This window comes from Rhipicephalus microplus, chromosome 5 (genome assembly GCF_043290135.1).
Source record: "Rhipicephalus microplus isolate Deutch F79 chromosome 5, USDA_Rmic, whole genome shotgun sequence".
NCBI classification, from domain to species: Eukaryota; Metazoa; Arthropoda; class Arachnida; order Ixodida; family Ixodidae; genus Rhipicephalus; species Rhipicephalus microplus.
Window position 1 is genome coordinate 55,330,604 of NC_134704.1, and position 17,390 is coordinate 55,347,993.

The following is a 17,390-nucleotide window of genomic DNA, read 5'->3' on the forward strand; positions in this document are numbered from 1 at the left end:
TTTTCACCTCCATCGTACTTCTAGATGGCGAAACGTATAAGAATATTAACGGGATCTTGTGCGTGTTACACAGAAGAGAGAAACAGCAGTCACAGTTCGCAATGAAAAAACATAAGGGCTCCCATGGGAAGACTCACTTGAAATAAGACCTCATCAAACTTCATAAGTCTAGGTTGAACACACATCACGCGCTGGTTTGTAAGGCTCACCTTGCAGGATGTAGACTGGTAGATTCATCCGACGTCTCTATCACGTCACCTGGTGTGTCGGCCATTAAAGTGCTATCCTGCACAGTGCATTCAAGCACTGCACCTGACGAAAAGTTTGACAGCGACTCTGCCCAGGGTACCACTGCGTTTGCGAGGCTCTTTACCCTATCAATCCGTTCAGCCACAGCTTGCTTCTGAGCTGAAACCTGCTGTAACGACAACTCCAAGTTTGCTGCGCTATCCTCAGAGACTTTGTCTTGTGCAGCAGAAAGCATTTGGTGTTGTTCCTGCAGGCGTCTGTGACGAGCTTCCAACGCGCCGCTCAGGTCCTCAAGGAATTCGATAGCGAGGCGGTGCATCTCAAAGAGCATGAGGACAACTTCTTGCGACGGAACTCTGCACTGCGCTGCAGTCTCGCAGTCCCTGATGTACTGCAGCAGCCGCAGAGGAGTCGTCGCCTCTCTTTCCAAGGCCTCCACAAGCGCCAAGCCCAGCTTTTGTTCCTGTGTAGTGGCATCATTCCGCAGCTGCATCATCATCATGCACAGCTCGTCCCGCTCACCGTTTCGCTCGACAAGCTGGTACCTGAGCTCTTCCGCCTCTTCGTGGAGGCTTTCGAGAGTGGTCATTCCCTCTCTAAACGCCGCAGCTTCGGCCTCCTTTGAGGACCGTTCATTAACCAAGGTGGCCATAACACATTCTTTCTCCACCAGCTGGCTTTCAAGTTGTGCCAGCCGCTGTCGAGTCGAGTTAAATTCATGTTCTCTAGCAGCGATGTCATTCCGCAGCTGAGTCAATGTGGCACGCAACTCTTCCTTCTCCTGATCACGCTCAACGAGCTGCTGCCTCAACTGCTCCGCGTCCTCCCCGAGGCTCTCCAAAGTGGACAGCTTCTCCCTCAACGCCACAATCTCAACATCCAACTCTTTCATGCGGGACTGTTCCCCTGTCAAGGCATAAATGGCCGCTTCCTTCTCTTCCAGCTGAATTTCAAGCTGCAGCTGCTGCTGCCGGACAGAATCAAGTTGCCGATCACTAGCCTCCTTTTCGCCCGCTAGTTGCATCATAGCCATGTGCAACTCGTCCCTCTCCCCGTTACGCTCGACCAGCTGCCGCCTCAGCTCTTCCATCTCTTCCTGAAGGCTCTCTAAAGTGGACAGCTTCCCCCTCAATGCCACAATCTCAACATCCAACTCTTTCATGCGAGACTGTTTCCCTGTCAAGGCAGAAATGGCCGCTTCCTTCTCTTCCAGCTGAATTTCAAGCTGCAGCTGGTGCTGCCGGACAGAATCAAGTTGCCGATCACTAGCCTCCTTTTCGCCCGCTAGTTGCATCATAGCCATGTGCAATTCGTCCCTATCCCCGTTACGCTCGACCAGCTGCCGCCTCAGCTCTTCCATGTCTTCCTGAAGGCTCTCATAAGTTGCCAGCTTCTCTTTCAATGCCACAGCCTCAGCTTCCGCATCTTTCACGCGAGAGTGTTCTTCGGTCAAGGCAGCGACGACCGCTTCCTTCTCTTCCAGCTGCCTTTGGAGCTGCGCCTGCCTTTGTGCGGCTTCTTGAAGCTTGCTGTCTGCAGTGTTCAGAGAAACGGAAAGCAAAGCAGCTTCATTTTTCAGAGCATCCAGCGCCGCCTGTGTGCTGGAAGAAAGCTCTTCGAGCTCGCGAATGCGGGCGTCCTTTTCAGTCGCAACCACGAGCGCCTGCTCCAAGCAGCCTTGTGTTGAAGCTAGCTGTATCAGTCCTTCATCTCGTTCCTAAGAAAGAAGAAACACACAGGGCCTTGCGTGTCAGTAGGAACTCTCTCAAAGAGCAGGCATAAAAATGACACTATCACAACTATTAGTAGATGAAAAAATCCACCAACAGGGCTTGTGTGCTCGAGCTGACGTTTCTGCAAGAGGACTTGTCTTCCTGAAGGCCAGAATTGCTAATAGTACATGCATTTTAAGTGCGATTGCTGGTGCCAGTAATCATCATCACTGAATCTTAATGGCATCAAGTTTCACCTCCTACCAGGTTCAACGAGTCGTCCCGCACACCGATTTCCACAAACCATTTCGAAAATATAATTTTTTGTGTGCTCAAAAGAAACGTAACAGAAATAAAAACCACAGAGTTTCCAGCCCCAGATTTTCATCAGTTTATAGAAATAAAAGGAAGTGAACGACCCCAGAAGAAATAGACGTTCGCGATTTGAAATTAACTAGGTAATTAAATTACTTATTAAATGCTACTATGTATATGATTAGATTATTGTTGTTATACAGTATAACCTCATTACAGCAGACCTCCACAGTGAAGACGATATTGGTCTGTTGTAAAAGTAGTATGTAAAATCCAAGTACTATTACAACAGACTTTTATGAAAATACTGAATGGGTCTGTTATAACCTAATATAATCAAGAGTCATGTCGAATTTATTCTCAATGAGGCATAAAAAGGGTGATTTTTGAAAATCATTCTTCAGTGTCTGTAGCCTTTTTTCTATCCGATTCCAAAATATCTTCACAGAAAGCTACGTAGAAGTGCTTTAAAAAGTTTTTTGCGCTTGCTGTGGTGGTGAAAATTATCGTGGAGGTCACAAAAAAAAAATGGTGTTTTCCAAAAATTTATAGCTTCGTAACAGCACAACTGCCCACCACCATTTTGGGCTCGTCGTAAAAGTATTTTGTAAAGAGCATGCAGTGTTCAAAAGCAGATCCTTGAAATTCATTTGGAGGATTCTGATTGACTGCTTCTACTGTACTGCTCCAGTATGCCTCGCTAATCCAATGCTCCTTCTGGATACGCCTCTGGTATAGCCTGCTTCTTGTGCGTCGCGCAGCCGCGGCTGTCTAAAATCGCACTACTTATCGCGCTCGCTGTGTGTTCAAGGGTTGTTAAGGCATCTCCAAGCGGAAGTTCAGTCTTCAGATTACAATCGCGCATCGTACTCGTCGCGAACATCGCACGCATGCGTCTCGAACCGACTGCCATAGCGTGGACTCGTTGGCGAGAAGGTTTTGCTTATTAGCACTTCGCACCTTGAAAACGAAGGCCATCGCAGGACAGATCTTTGTACTTGCGATCGAGCCTGTGGTACTTCGAAACATAGGGCACCGCGGCCATGCATATCGCAGCCGGGCTTTCTGCTCGAAGTCATGGCTAGGCTTAACTCCGCCCCGAACGTGGCGGGCAAAATTGTCGCGCTAATGAATACGCGAAAGCGAAGAAGCTGTATTGTGTTTCGTCGCAAGCAACAAATCACATCACCCGCTGGTTCCTTAGAACCGGAATCTTGCGCATCAGTAGTGGACCCCAGCCATGCTCTCCACACAACGACCACTCGAAACAGCAGTGGTAGCGGCCAGCGAATTCGCGCGTCAGCACCCCAACACGCAAAATCAAGCACTCTGTGCGCCTAATTTTGTCGCCAAAGCTTGGCATAATTAATCATTAACAGACCAAACATCAGCGACCTTCATTCTTAAATCGTTACACTGATATCCGCAGCACAATTACCGTATATACTCGTGTAAGGGCCGCCCTCGTGTAAGGGCCGCACCCCAACTTTGAAAGCGGATATTTCGAAAAAAAAAAAAACAAAAGTTCAAAATGTCCCGCCAGAAAAGTGTAGTTAGTTCATTTACAGCCAGATGGCGCTGCACGCTTTTCCGCTTTTATTCTACTTCCGCCGACGCGCCGACCACGCTGTTGACAGCGCGCCGCCATATTTGCCTTGTGCGGCCTCTTTGTTGGCATCGTTCCTAGCATCGTGTCGATACGTTGGCAGCGCGACTTCAGATCGGTGTCGTCGGTGTCACTTTGTTGGTTGTAGTGAACCCTGCAGAAGCCAGCGCACGTGACGGACGATGGGCCGGCATCTGAGATCATTCACTGCAGCATTTAAGCTGCAAGTGATTGACATGCCGAGGAGCACGGGAAGCGGGAAGCTGGACGAAAGTACGACGTCGATGAGAAGCGCGTGCGTTACTGGATGAATCAGAAAGATGCCCTCGCCGCTACTAACAGGAGCCGAAAGGCGTTTCGCGGGAAAAAGTGCAAGTACCCGCAACTCGAAAGCGAGCTCGTCAACTACGTCGTCGACACACGAAGGGACGGCTACGCCGTATCGACTGACATGATACGCGTCAAAGCCCTCAGCATCGCTCGCCACATGGAAATACCCCCGGCACAATTCAAGGCAAGTCGGGGCTGGGCTACGCGGTTTATGAACCGTAACCAGCTTTCTATTCGGCGCCGAACGACGATTTGCCAAAAACTGCCGCGCGAGTACGAAGACCACGTCATTAAGTTTCATCGCTTCGTGAATGCTCTCAGGAGGGAGCATGAATACGACCTGTCCCAAATTGGGAATGCGGACCAGACACCTGTGTGGTTCGATGCACCGGAAAGCACCACAGTGGATTTAAAAGGTGCGAAAAGTGTGTCTGTGCGCACGACTGGTGCAGAACGCCAAAGGTGCACTGTGATGTTGTGCATCACGGCAGACGGCAGGAGGCTTCCGCCGTACGTCGTATTTAAAAGGAAGACTCTCCCAAAAGAGAAGTTCCCTCAGGGAATCGTCGTACGTGCGCAAGAGAAGGGCTGGATGTCCGAGGAACTGGTCGTTGACTGGATTAAGACCGTCTGGGCAAACAGACCTGGAGGGCTGTTACAACGGAAAGCCCTCCTTGTTTTGGACAGCTTTAGGGGCCACTTGACCGACCGCGTCAAGAACCGAGTTGCCGCAACTCGTACGGACTTGGCCGTCATTCCCGGTGGCCTGACGAGTGTGCTGCAGCCGCTCGACGTATGCGTCAACAGACCATTCAAAGTGGAATTTCGCCGATGTTACTCTGAATGGATGGCTGGAGGCGTCCACGAGAAGACCCCTACAGGACGGCTGAAGCGGGCGTCGCTCCAACAGGTGTGTGAATGGATTTTGAATGCGTGGCGTGCCATGTCAGTAGAAGTAGTTGCTAAAAGCTTCAAGGTAACGGGAATTTCGAACTCCATGAACGGCACCGAAGATGACCGTCTCTGGGAAGACGCGGACGCCGAGGCGAGCTCCTCCGAGAACGAGGACAGCGAAATGGAATCCGAATAAAAACATTTCTGGCATGTCATTTGTGACTCTTGCACTCTGCTACTGTTGCATAAACAGTACAGACCTTTGGCCTGTACTGCCTGTACTAAATCGGCCTGATTCGTGTAAGGGCCGCACCTAGCAAAATTTTCGAAAAAAAAGTGCGGCCCTTACACGAGTATATACGGTACCGTCCCGAAAGTATGTCACGCAATGCTTTCAAGTTGGAAGTTATAGGATTTAGAATGTCCATGGCAGAAAAGTCGCTGTAAAGAAGTCCTGACCACCTTGCAGGCCTAAAATTTCAGTCAATTATATACGAATGTCCGTTGTACCAGAATTCAATGGAAAAATGGGGAGGTCGGCATAATGCCAGCAATCGATATGTAGTAACCGAATGTCTATTGTAAGCGGATCCGTTGTAACGAGGTTATACTGTAGTCGAATGTTGAGTGCCTAGGAATAGTTTGCAATTTTGACACATATATACGCTTCTTACCAAGTCATGCCTTAACAGGTTAAAGCATGCTTTAATTTCCTGCAACTCCACTCAATCATTTCAGATTTTTTCGGCAGTCAATTCACAAGCGGATAAACTCCGATAAAGAGAGCAATCGATAACTTTTGGAAAAGTGATGCAAGATACCCTTAACGTAGCAATTTTTGGGAAATTTTATCCAGCCAATGTGGCAAATATGGACAAGGCACTCCAGAATTTTTGATATCTCAATCACAATCAGGTGCCTGGGTTCTCCAGGTACAAGATTAGAAAATTATACTTTAGCCTTCATCTTAAAATGAACCGATAATCTCGACAAAAATAGAATAAAGTTCCCAAAGAATAATTTATACTTCTAAAGTGTTGCAGTATTTCGCTTTTGTGCTCAATCATATAGATACCACAGTGCAAAGTTAATTATAGTAATAGTAATAATAATGGTTTATTTTCCACCTTTACACATATGATGGAGGGGGTGAGAAAAAAGTAACTACAGTCGAATCTCGGTAATTCGAACTCGAAAAGCCTGGAAATTTGTTCCAACTAAAAGAAGTTCGAATTAATGAAAGCTAAATAAACAGAGGGCTCTCCATGCAGTGGCGCATGTGCATTGAGCTAACACACGAGGGGGAAGTTTCAGAAGACTTAGTTATTCACAAATCACAGGACATCTGGCATTAATTGAAGTAATCAGTGATGCACGTCTGTACATGTTTGCCTTGCAGAGAGTCAATTTTGTACGCAGCTTGCAAAGCATTCCTACTTCAGCTTCAGCATTTTCCTGGCAAGAGAAGTTGCGCGTGGAAATGTCCTCTTACGACGACGATGACAACGACTGCGTAGCAGAGCCGCAGCATGGTCAGCATGTGACGAGAAAGGCGGACCGTCTCCACGGGGATAGAGGCCGATCGGCATTTGAGATAAAACCAACAATCCGTGGCAGCTTTTTTTTTTTTTTTTTTTTGCTCTCTTCGCGCGAGTTGTTGAAGGGAAAAAGGTTATGTGGCAGGGACGGGAAAGGGGGAAGCGTGGCACCAGCGCGTGAGACCCCCCCCTCAAGGCCCAGAGACATGCTCCTGCAAGGGCTGCAGAACATCGTGCCTTTTTCCTTTCCTTCCACCACACATTCATTCAACCCCGCGACTAGGCACTGCGCCGTGCTCCCGACCGGCTGCAGAAATTAGGTGCCTTTCTCCTATTCTAACCACTACCACCACCACCACCACCCCTCAACAGCTTCCTTTTTTCTCTTCTCTCTCCGCGCGCGGCGCTAAAAGGAGAAGGGTCTTTACGTGGCGGGGACAGAAAAGGGAGAAGCGTGATACAGGCGCATCGCAGAACATCATTTGAGAGAGAGCAAGCCTTCCACCGCAGCCTTTTCTTTCTTTTTCCTTTCCTTCGCTCGCAGTGTTGAGGTGTCGCAGGTGCCGCCGCGGGATTGGGCGGGGTGCTGAGAGCATTTTCAGAGCGCGGTATGTTCGAATTACCCGTCGCAAGAGCTTGCGCGTTTGAATTACCGGGCATTTTTGCCAATTGGAATACACATAGCTTTGACGGGACCTTATTGTGAGTTCGAATTAACCGGAAGTTCGAATTAAGCGTGTTCAAATTAATGAGATTCAACTGTATTCACTTCACTAAGTTTCCCCCCCCCCTCCTATTTGCATAAGGCCGTCGCGGTGGCGGCAACAGAACACCACAGCTGACAAAAGTACACAACATATACATCGCATAAACAAAATTAGGAGTTATAAAACTTTTAAACTCACTGCAGAGGATTGTCATGACCGAAACAAACATACACACATACACACACTGTGCAATAAACATATATAGAAATAGAATTAAAAGAAAAAAGTACTAACAGCATTTCTATCCACCAGATCATGCTCCAGTGCCTGCCGCTCCGCAGCTTCTTCGTCTCTCTGGCAAGACAGGACCTTCAGCTGGGCAAGCAGCTCCTGCTCCCTCACCACCGACTCGTCGTACTTGTTCCTCAGAGCCTCGCACTGCTGCTCAAACTCCGTGCACTGCCTGGATGCCCCAACCAGCTGTGCCCGCAGCGTTTCCAGCTCTTGCTCTTTCTCGCAGAGCTTCGATATAGTTTTCTTCAGCTCCTCGATCTCTTCCATCTTGTGGCAAAGCTCCCCCTGAATACGATCCACCTCGCGTGTCAGCAGCATGTCGAATTCCTCCTGGAGAGCGTCAACCTGTGTGCTCTTGGCTGCGAGCTGGCTACCAAGAATTGTCGCCTTTTCCTCAAGATCCTCAATTTTCCTCTTGCTCAAATCGAGCTGTTCCTCCAGTTCCGCCTGCGTAAACATCCACACCTTCTTCTCCTCGAGCAACGCCGAGCATTGCTCCTCCTGCTCAGCTAACTTCGAGTTTATTGCTTCCAGCCTGTCGGCCACTGCCTTGCGCAGTTCTACCTGCTCGCAAACTTCCTCCTTCAGCTTGTTTATCTGTTTTGTCTTCTCCACAAGCTCCTCCTCGAGCACTTGTTTATCCTCAGCCGCCTTCATGAGCGAAGCCTCCCGCTCCTGCTCAGCACTCGCGATTTGCTTCCTCAGTTCATCTGCCACGGCTTCTCTCTCCTTGACGAGAACAGTTAGGGAGAGCACTTCGCTGTCCCTAGACTCGACGAGTTGAAGGCATTGTTGGTACTCCAGCTGCAGAGCAGCGTACTTGTCACTTGCCGCAGCGAGCTGGGACTCCAGGGCATTTTTCGAGGACTCCACTTCATTAAGGCTCAGGCTCGTTTGCTCCAGCAGCTTAGAGAGCTCTTTCTCGGCGGAAATGTCTAGCTTCAACGCCGCAATCTCCGCTTCTTTCTCTTCCGCGAGCCGTCGCTGATCAGCCTCTGCCTGCTGCAGATTCTGCACTTTCTGCACGGTGTCATTCAACTCTTTCTTCATCCCTTCGAGCCGAACCTCTCTTTCCTTGAGGGCTGATTCATGCTCCATCAACGCCCTGTCACTGTTGAGCAGTTGGTCCCTGACCAAACCAAGCTCAACTTCCACTTTCTGCGCATTCTCCTGCAGCGTTTCAGCCTGACTCTCAAACTCTTTCAAGGCCGATTCCTTTTCCGAAAGGCTCTTAAGCAGAGTCATCTTCTCGGTTTCCCTTTCAGAGAGCAAGCTCTCGAGTTCTCGCAACGTCGTTTCGCTTTTGGCAAGCTGCACCCTGGATTCTTCAAGCGCGCTCTCGAGACAAGGTACCTTTTCACATTCTGCCGTCCGGCGTGCTAATTCGGTCTGAAGAACCTCTTTCTGTTTTTCACTCTCTTCCAAAGCAGTCTTGATCTCACCGCTGAGGTTTGTAGCATCCTCGAGGTCCTTCCTTAGTTTTTCTGCACTGGCAACAAGGTTCCGGCCATCCGCAACTTCCTTTTCAAGGCTCGCAGTTCGTGCCTTTTCATCCGACACCTGCGACAACAGTTGTTTGACCTCACTCGAAAGCTGCTTGACGGTGTCGTCGAGAGCCTGCTTCGATTTGGCGAGTGCGGACGCCTCCTGTTCTTTCTCGCGGAGTACCTTGGCAAGAGTGCGGCTCTCTTCCGCAACCTTGCGCAGGTCTTGCACTTCCAGCTCCAGAGTCGACGCTTTTTGGGAAGCTTCCTTTTCGCGTCGTTCACAGTCTTCTAGCTTCGACTCAAGCTTGTTAAGTCTCGTGCTACTGTCCGCGGCAGTCCTTTGCGACTTGTCAAGCTCCGCCCGCAGCCGCTCTGCATTGCCATTGCTCTGCTGGACAGCCTGCCGAAGCTCTTCTATCTTCTGCTTTGCCTCTTCCAGCTGAGCCTCGAAGTTCTGGCATCGAGCAGCCTCTCGCTGTAGCTCAGAACGGCACTTAGACAGTTCTTTTTCCAGGCTTTGCTTGTGATTCTCAGCGGCGAGAAGCTGATTCTGCAATGAAAGCACGCATGCTATCAGAAAAAAAAATACACCGAACTCACTACAGTTCGTCATGTGATTGACTTGAAAAAAAAATGTGCAAAGACTTCTAATTTAACAAACAACATACCTTGGCGTTAGCCAACTGGCTCAGCAATTGTGCTAACTCTTGTGATTGCTTTTCCAGTTCTTGTGTGGATTTGTGCAGCTGCGCCTCGAGACGACAAGATTCTCTGTTCGCACTTTCCACGGCAGTCTCCAGCTCGCGAACTTTAACTTCCAAGTTAGCATTCCTGATAAACAAAGAAAAAGATAATGAGTGAAAGCGTGACCCATATTACCATTCTGCCTAATTTGGAGCTTAAGCCAGAAATAATCTGGTTTGCCATGCTTGCAAACGACTAGCAAGGCAATCAAATGTTCTCTCATACTCATAGCCTCATATTTTTTATCATTTCCAAGCTTCACATGATTTAGCATCTTTCCTTACTAACTGAAGTCACACCAGCAAAGGATCATGTTTCTGTTTACATTTCCAACAGAATTGCAAGGTCAACCAGAAGTGAACAGCCAATACCCCCTCCCCCCCCTCCCATCATCCAGTTAGATGTGGCATTGCTATGCTTGTCCCCTGCAAGCCAAGTTTCTGCTGTATCAATTAACTGCTTATTCACACTGCCAGGAACCAGGTTTACTTTATTTCCTTTATTGTTCCCTCAGTCTGCATAATCATCTATACAAAAGCAGCAAGCCTACAAAATAAGCACAAAAAATAAACAAAGGTAGGATTATGTACAGAAGCAGTGACATAAAATAGTGAAGGTTATTGCACCAACAAGCTAGCTGCAGCATAAAGTTCGTAGCAGTGTGCGCACACCCACGCACACAAAGCTCGTTACGGTATAACCTTGTTAATACGTGCACACGCTGAGAACCTGTCAGGAACGTGGCTATCTAACACTAAACGTAATATGCATTAACCGCCAAGAGCATAAGTGTGCGCAGGGATTCACTTCAGGGGGGGCGGGGCGAAGGTTCGTTGCAGTCTTCCCCTATTATGTCAATGTATGGGGCTGAATTTGAAGCCTCGTCTTGCCCTTTCTGCCCCCCCCCCCCCCCCCCAAGCAAATGGCGATGACCAAGTATCAATTTGCATTTTTTTTCGTACACAATCACCGCTGAAAAAGGAATAAGCGAATTGCAACAACAAATATTGCCTATGCCCACCACGAAGCGATTTGTTTCTTTTTGCCAATGTTCAGAAATGATTGGCCTTCTCGCTTGATTGTCCGATGGCGTGTGGTGGCGACACCAAAGAGCATTTCAAAACTACTGCGGAGTCTGGGATACACAGCTAACAAAGCGACTGACATAGCAACGAAACGGACATAACCGGCTGTCCGAGATAATCGCCTTTGTTCTTCGCCAATGGTTACCAGAAAACGCAATGCCGCAATCACAGGGAAGTCGCGCAACAATTGATCGGCCGGTTTCGTGTTTTTGCAGTGCTGCAAGTGTACGGGAATGAAGCAGCATAAGTGTACAAGATGGCGACCATAACGTAATATCCGCTCTCGATGCGTGCTGTCAACATTACTTTTGGCTCCAAAATCACCTTGTGGCCCAGCAATGGTGCAATTTAGACAAAAGAGACCCTTTTGGAGCAGTAGGGTACAGAACTTTGTAATAGGCGCAGGTTTCCCATCACTGCGTGATGACATAGTCCAGTTCCTGGCAGCATGAATGAACTATGCTTGCCTACTGAACACAGTAGATACACTGTACAGTATGCATAGGGCCTTCACTCTACATATGCTCATGCATGCTAAGCGACACAGGTCCTAAAAGCTTCAATGCAGCTCTCACAAATGGGACAGTGATACACACCTTGCCCAATCACTTCACTAGTTTGTCCTGCAATGCATGCATTCTTGTGGGAGTAAAAAAAAAGAGGAAAACATGCCAATAGCATAACACGCAAATAGCCTTTCATTCTGGACGAGCTGTTGTAATGAATCACACTGAAAAGCAATGCACTGTCACGCTGTTGCATATTTAAACACACTTTCTAGTCGCAATGCTGCATTTTGTTGCACACAACCCACCCCTACAAGTGACTGACGCCCATAGCTAAAACCTGCAGAAAAAACTTGAGAAGGAGGATCCCTGTGTGTTAACTGTACGCTCTAGCCATGCCAACTTATGTTACTCCGCAGCTAACACTGGCAACGCAAACTGAGAGAAAAACATTTTCACTCAGTTCAGTGTCTAATGTCACTCCCCGCTTTGTACAATAACAATAATAATTATTGGGGTTCAACATCCTAAAACCACCATGTGATTACGAGAGACGCCGTAGTGGAGGGCTCCAAAAATATCAGCCCCCCTGGGTTTCTTTAACGTAGAGCTATATCTAAGCAGACGAGCTTTAAACATTTTGGCTTCCATCAAAAATGTGGCCATCGTGGCTAGGGTTCCATCTCGCGACCTGCAGGTCAGCAGCCTAGTGCCTTTGCCACTAGAGCCCCGTGGAGAGTATCACTACCCTATCGTCATCCACTGAAAATTTCGACCATTGCTTTCACGACCATTACCTTTGCATTGCTGTGAAATTTGCACTTAAACAGCCACCCAACTTTAGCTCCGAACATCCCATATTTTCAGAGCTCGCTATACTGGAGAAAACTGGATATATTTCATAAAACACAAAATTTTTCCAAATTGATCTACACACCCTTTTGTCAACACACTATAGGCTACAAGCTCACAAACACTTACTTCGCTTCGACGGCCTTGGCAGCCTGTTCCTGGTTCTTGAGAGCTCGGTTCACATCGGCCAGTTGGGTCAACGACTGACGCTCCCCTTGTTCCAGCCTCGACACCTCTTTCCTCAAGTCCGCTACGAGACCCTCCTGGGCGCTGCGAAGAGCAGGAAAGCGAAATAGGGCTACTGCCTGTGGTCTTTTGTGCCCCCCTGATGCATATGCATTCCTGCCCAGCTCACTCGACATGGTGATAGCAGACGAGAGAGTGGCCTGCAGGATCATCAGTACTTCTTTTTTGTGCGAATTGGTCGATCACCGAAAAATCTTAGCCTAGTTAGAAATCTTCTGCAGAAACAGCACAGCTGTGGTTTCTCCTGCGTTTCCATTGCGATTTTCTGTGACGTTTTTAGGATTACACAATTTGTAGAGTAGAGGAGCACAAAAAAGGACGTGTAGACGCCCATTGCCACACCTGCCCCAGCCACAGTGACTTTAGGCCTGAATCACGCTCGAGCCGCCCCTCCCTGTCTCACTGTACAGCTATGGCTTTGTCATTAATCGAGGCAGTTACGCCATCTATGGGTGTATCTGGGAACCGAAGATGACAAGCAACGCAGACACTCCACACAACAGACGGCATGTGAACACTCAAGACAATGAGAAAAACAGGGAAGGAGTAAACTCGAACACTATTATAATTAAATGGTGTGAACGAAGTAAATAAAATTTTCTTCAAACAGTTCGAAGAGATGCATGCATTTGAAGTGGGTTTGTACGAATAATGAATTTTAGGTTCGAAGTGGATGGCGATTTTGATTAAATAACTTCAAATCGAATTCAAAAGTATATATTTCGTATATTATAAAGAAAAAAAGGCTAACCTAACTAATCTGCACAATATCTAAAGAAACTGAAACAAGGCCTGGGCAAATGTTTTTCTTTTCTGGGCAAATGTTTTTCTGCATCAAAAAATGTGGACACAACTTTGAATAGTAGCAGGATTTGACTAGCAGAATTGGAATGCGAGTGATGTCTCGTAAATGACAAATGAATCGTTGGGGGGGGTTACATCCTCACTTAACCTTTAAGTGGGGCTTCATTGCAATGCTAACTTCTCCTGGGTACATGTTTTCACTGCTTGGCACTACTTCACAGTGAACCCTTTGACAAGTGCTTTTACGGCTCAGCACCACTACTGCAGCAAAACCACCTTTACAAAATGACACATACGAATTAATATGGATCTATTCGTTCATTTTGAACAGTTCGAATACTGCACTATTCATCTGAATACTGCGCTATTCACTTGAATATTCCAAGCATCCGAATATTCGCACAAGCCTAATTTGAAGCTTTGCTTTAACATAACAAGACCTGTCAATGAATATCTTTGACAGATGGTAAGTGGGTTTAATTCCATGCGAAAATCTTCAGCCCGTATGTCAGTATGATGTAACAGACTTCAATGTGCTTTTCTTTTCAAATTTTGGCCACACTAGCAGGACAACACCTGGTGCGACTTGGTATACCAAGTTTCTGGCACACTCAGAGGACATTGTACACCATTTTCAGCAATTCAGAACTACTCTGGCCACAGCAGATGCAATAAAAAATATAGGCCGTCACAGTGCATCAGTGCCACAACTTGAAGGTGGCATCACGACCTTCACATTGATTTCGGGCCTTTCCTCACTTACCACACCACAATGCCTCATACTAGCGCACTAAAAAGAAATCTGGCACTAGTGCCCATGAGAGCTGCAATGCATCGCGTTTCAGCCAGCACGTGAATAATGGGTAGTAGGCCGATTCGTCTAAGCTTCGTTCTTTCGGCTCCGTGTGGCTTGCCGCCACTTTTTCACTAGTTTTGCAAAAGTTTAGCTGTCCCACTTCATCACCTTGACCATTTTAAGCAGGCTAATACAAATCAGCTCATAAAGTTTACAACACAGTTAAAGCTGCTTATAACGAACCTTCATATAACGAATTCCTCGATATAACGAACTTTTTCTAGTCCCCGCTGTTGCTTTATAAAAGCACATGTATTTGCGACCTCTCTGTAACAAGGTACCAGCGAGAGACAACTTTGATATAACAAATTTTCCACACAAAACAATCGAGGAATCTTGCCCAAGATTCTGGCATTTTGGTACAAGCATGCATCTTTTGCGGTTGCCGTGCTTCCGCCTAAGCACGAAACGGCGGCATGGCCCCGGTGATTCCCAGGCGAGAGCGAGCACTTGTTAATGCGAACAGGCGGGCCTGCGCCCCATGAACAATGCTACCGTTTCCTCCATCCAGCTTTGCTTATTTTTTTTTCTTAAAGGGCCAGTCAACAGGCTCCGACGTTTTTTTGACACCCTGCAAACAAGCTTGGTAATTCGTAGAGTAGACAGCAGCGATCACATTTTCTGAATATTACAGAGATGCGCGCCACGCACAGCCTCCATTTCGAAAAACAATTACCGTGCTCCTTTCCTACGCCTTATCAATCTTCTTGCACGCGCAATGACAGAAACTCGGCGATCGGCCACCCATACTTGCCAAGTTCAAGGATTTTGAATCCGGAAGATTCCCGCAACTGGGGGGGGGGGGGTGCAATGAGTTATTTGCCCCTTTGCTTCTATTTTTTTTAGCACCAAAAAAAGAAACCCATGGACAAACAAGCAAAAAACCACGCGAAAAACAAGAGGGGGTGGGTCTCATTTGCAAGCGCCAACATCAGTGATGCACTCTTACAGTGGCTTCGAGTGGCCGAACACACGAGGGTAGGATTTCCCACTGAGGTGAGAGTCTCAAAGGATCAACACAGCTAGCACAACCTATTTTCTTCAAAACAACTCAAAACAACTCGCGTATGTCTTCCTGGGACACACGTGAACGGAAGGGACGGCGCAGCTGGCTGCCGCAAAAGCACAAGTCAAAGCTCTACTCACAACTACCGTATTTACTCGCGTAATCCTCGCACCCGCACAATTCTCGCACCCCCCACATCGTCCAACAAAAATACGATTTCTTTTTTTCCTCGAGTAATTATCGCACCCCCGAAAACTGCTGCAATAATGTAGTCTGCTCTTCCCAGCCACTGATGATGATTGCGCACGTCATCTGGCGCCATCTCTTAAGCATCAAGCGTACTATTGCACAGAGATTCAATCCAACTCAAGCGAAGCCGAAGTGGCCAGTGCGTGTTTTGTATGTTGCGTTGGTAACCTTGTCAAGTTATGAGGCAATACTGAAGCTGTACGGCTGCTTTCAATTTGCAAGTGATAGATAATGCACTAAAGAACAACAACAGGGCCGCCGGTAGGCCCTTGGGATTGATGGTAAACTTTATTTGTTAAGAAGGAAACTGCGGACAATACTGTTAAATAGCCATCAGCCCAACACTGACGTCCCAAGCTTACCTTTTGAGGGCTCCTGTTGAGCGACGAATGCTACCGCTATGCCCGCTACGTCCGCAAGCTTTGCGTATAATATTCTAATTCTCGACTATTTGCTTCCACTTTCTGCGTCTCAATTTAATCTTATCTTGTGTTGTATCTCTGCTTTCATTGTTGAGGAAAGTTTTAATTAGTACTTCTTAAATCTTGCTGTTAGTTGTTGGTGTGAGAATACCGATTTGCGGCCACTTCGTTTTCTTTTTTGCTCTGTACGTTTTCGTAGAGTTTTCTCCGCGCAATTCTCGCACCCCCCAACTTTTCATCGGTTTTCCCGGCAAAAAAAGTGCGAGGATTATACGAGTAAATACGGTAGATTCTTTTGACAGGAACGCCAAAAACCCGTCTGGCCCCTTTTTATTGCGATAGCAATTATATGAACAGTCTAGGCTGGTGTTTTGCCGTCGCCGCTGTCATTCACTGTATATGTATACGTATCTATGTACCTATATATATGAGCGCTCAAGAAAAAAAAAAATGCCCGCACTCAGCGCCCAGCTCGTCCCGGTGCGCCGACGCACGCTTATCTCTCACGCGTACTATGCCCCGCGGATGGGAAGAGGGGTAAATGCTTGTGTGCTTGTATCTTTTGGTGGGGAGAATCGTGTGCCTTCGGCTATCACTGGAACGATTGCGTTAGTTGCCCGGCCCACAAAGGTCACTTCCGTCTCTGCACAGGTCCCCTTTGTGAAATCAGCGCGCTTTTCATACACAGCAAGGTATAACTGGAACACTTCTTAGTTTCCACTACTCATATGTACTTGTTATTACGTCTCGTGCATCGTTTTTCTTTAAACAGCGCATTACGTGTCGAGCGGTAAACAGTGTTAGTTCTCTCTCGTCCTGTGTGTATCGTTTTCATGTGTCATTTGTGAGTGAGCAGCGCGCTGCCTGTTTCGCTTTGCTTGCCGTTCTCAGCGAGACCCTCCAAGCTGTTGCTATTGCATTTATTGCTTCGCCTTTGCAGCAAAACTGTGACTTTTTTTACGTATTTACGGCCTTTAACCTACCGCTGCGTGTCCTCGGAGCTCGTAGATCGCTATCGCGTAGCCGCGACCGCGGTTATGCGCGCGGCAGCCATTTCATGCCACCTACGATCGCATCTGCCGCAGTTTTGTACGCAGAGTTTGCGGAAAGCAGCGTTGCTTTGATTGGTCGAGCGCACACTTTCGGGGCTCTGTCAGTTACGTCGCCGCCATACATGATTGCATCAAGAGCGACCACGGTTTCGTCGACAGCGGTTGTGGCAACGACAATCACACACACTGTAGAAGACAGTGCGAGCGCTGGTCGCACACGTACTTCCGAAGCTTCGAGTATGCCGCTCTCAGCCTTTGTTCTACAATTTCCGTACTAAGTCCGTATCACCCGCCGCGATTAGAAAATGTGTTCGGAACATAAAAATTTAGGCCCAACAGACATAGTGAAATTTGGCTGGAGAATTTCACGAATTTGTATCTGCCGCGGTTTCGCATCACTGAGATTCTACTGTACGTTTAGATGAACACCTCTTAA

At 47.6% G+C, this 17,390-nt stretch overlaps 1 protein-coding gene across 6 annotated transcripts in view; it reads right to left on the minus strand.

The window, feature by feature from the left end:
• Positions 1-17,390, minus strand: part of LOC119174526 (uncharacterized) — a 92,329-nt gene that overhangs the window by 36,387 nt on the left and 38,552 nt on the right. For all 6 annotated transcript variants that reach the window (XM_037425470.2, XM_037425468.2, XM_037425469.2 and 3 more), the window contains exons 8-11: positions 12,449-12,589; positions 9,801-9,963; positions 7,646-9,682; positions 210-1,966 (exon numbers count right to left, since the gene is read on the minus strand). In XM_037425470.2, coding sequence (XP_037281367.1) covers positions 210-1,966; positions 7,646-9,682; positions 9,801-9,963; positions 12,449-12,589 — 4,098 coding nt within the window. The remainder of the gene's footprint in view (positions 1-209; positions 1,967-7,645; positions 9,683-9,800; positions 9,964-12,448; positions 12,590-17,390) is intronic.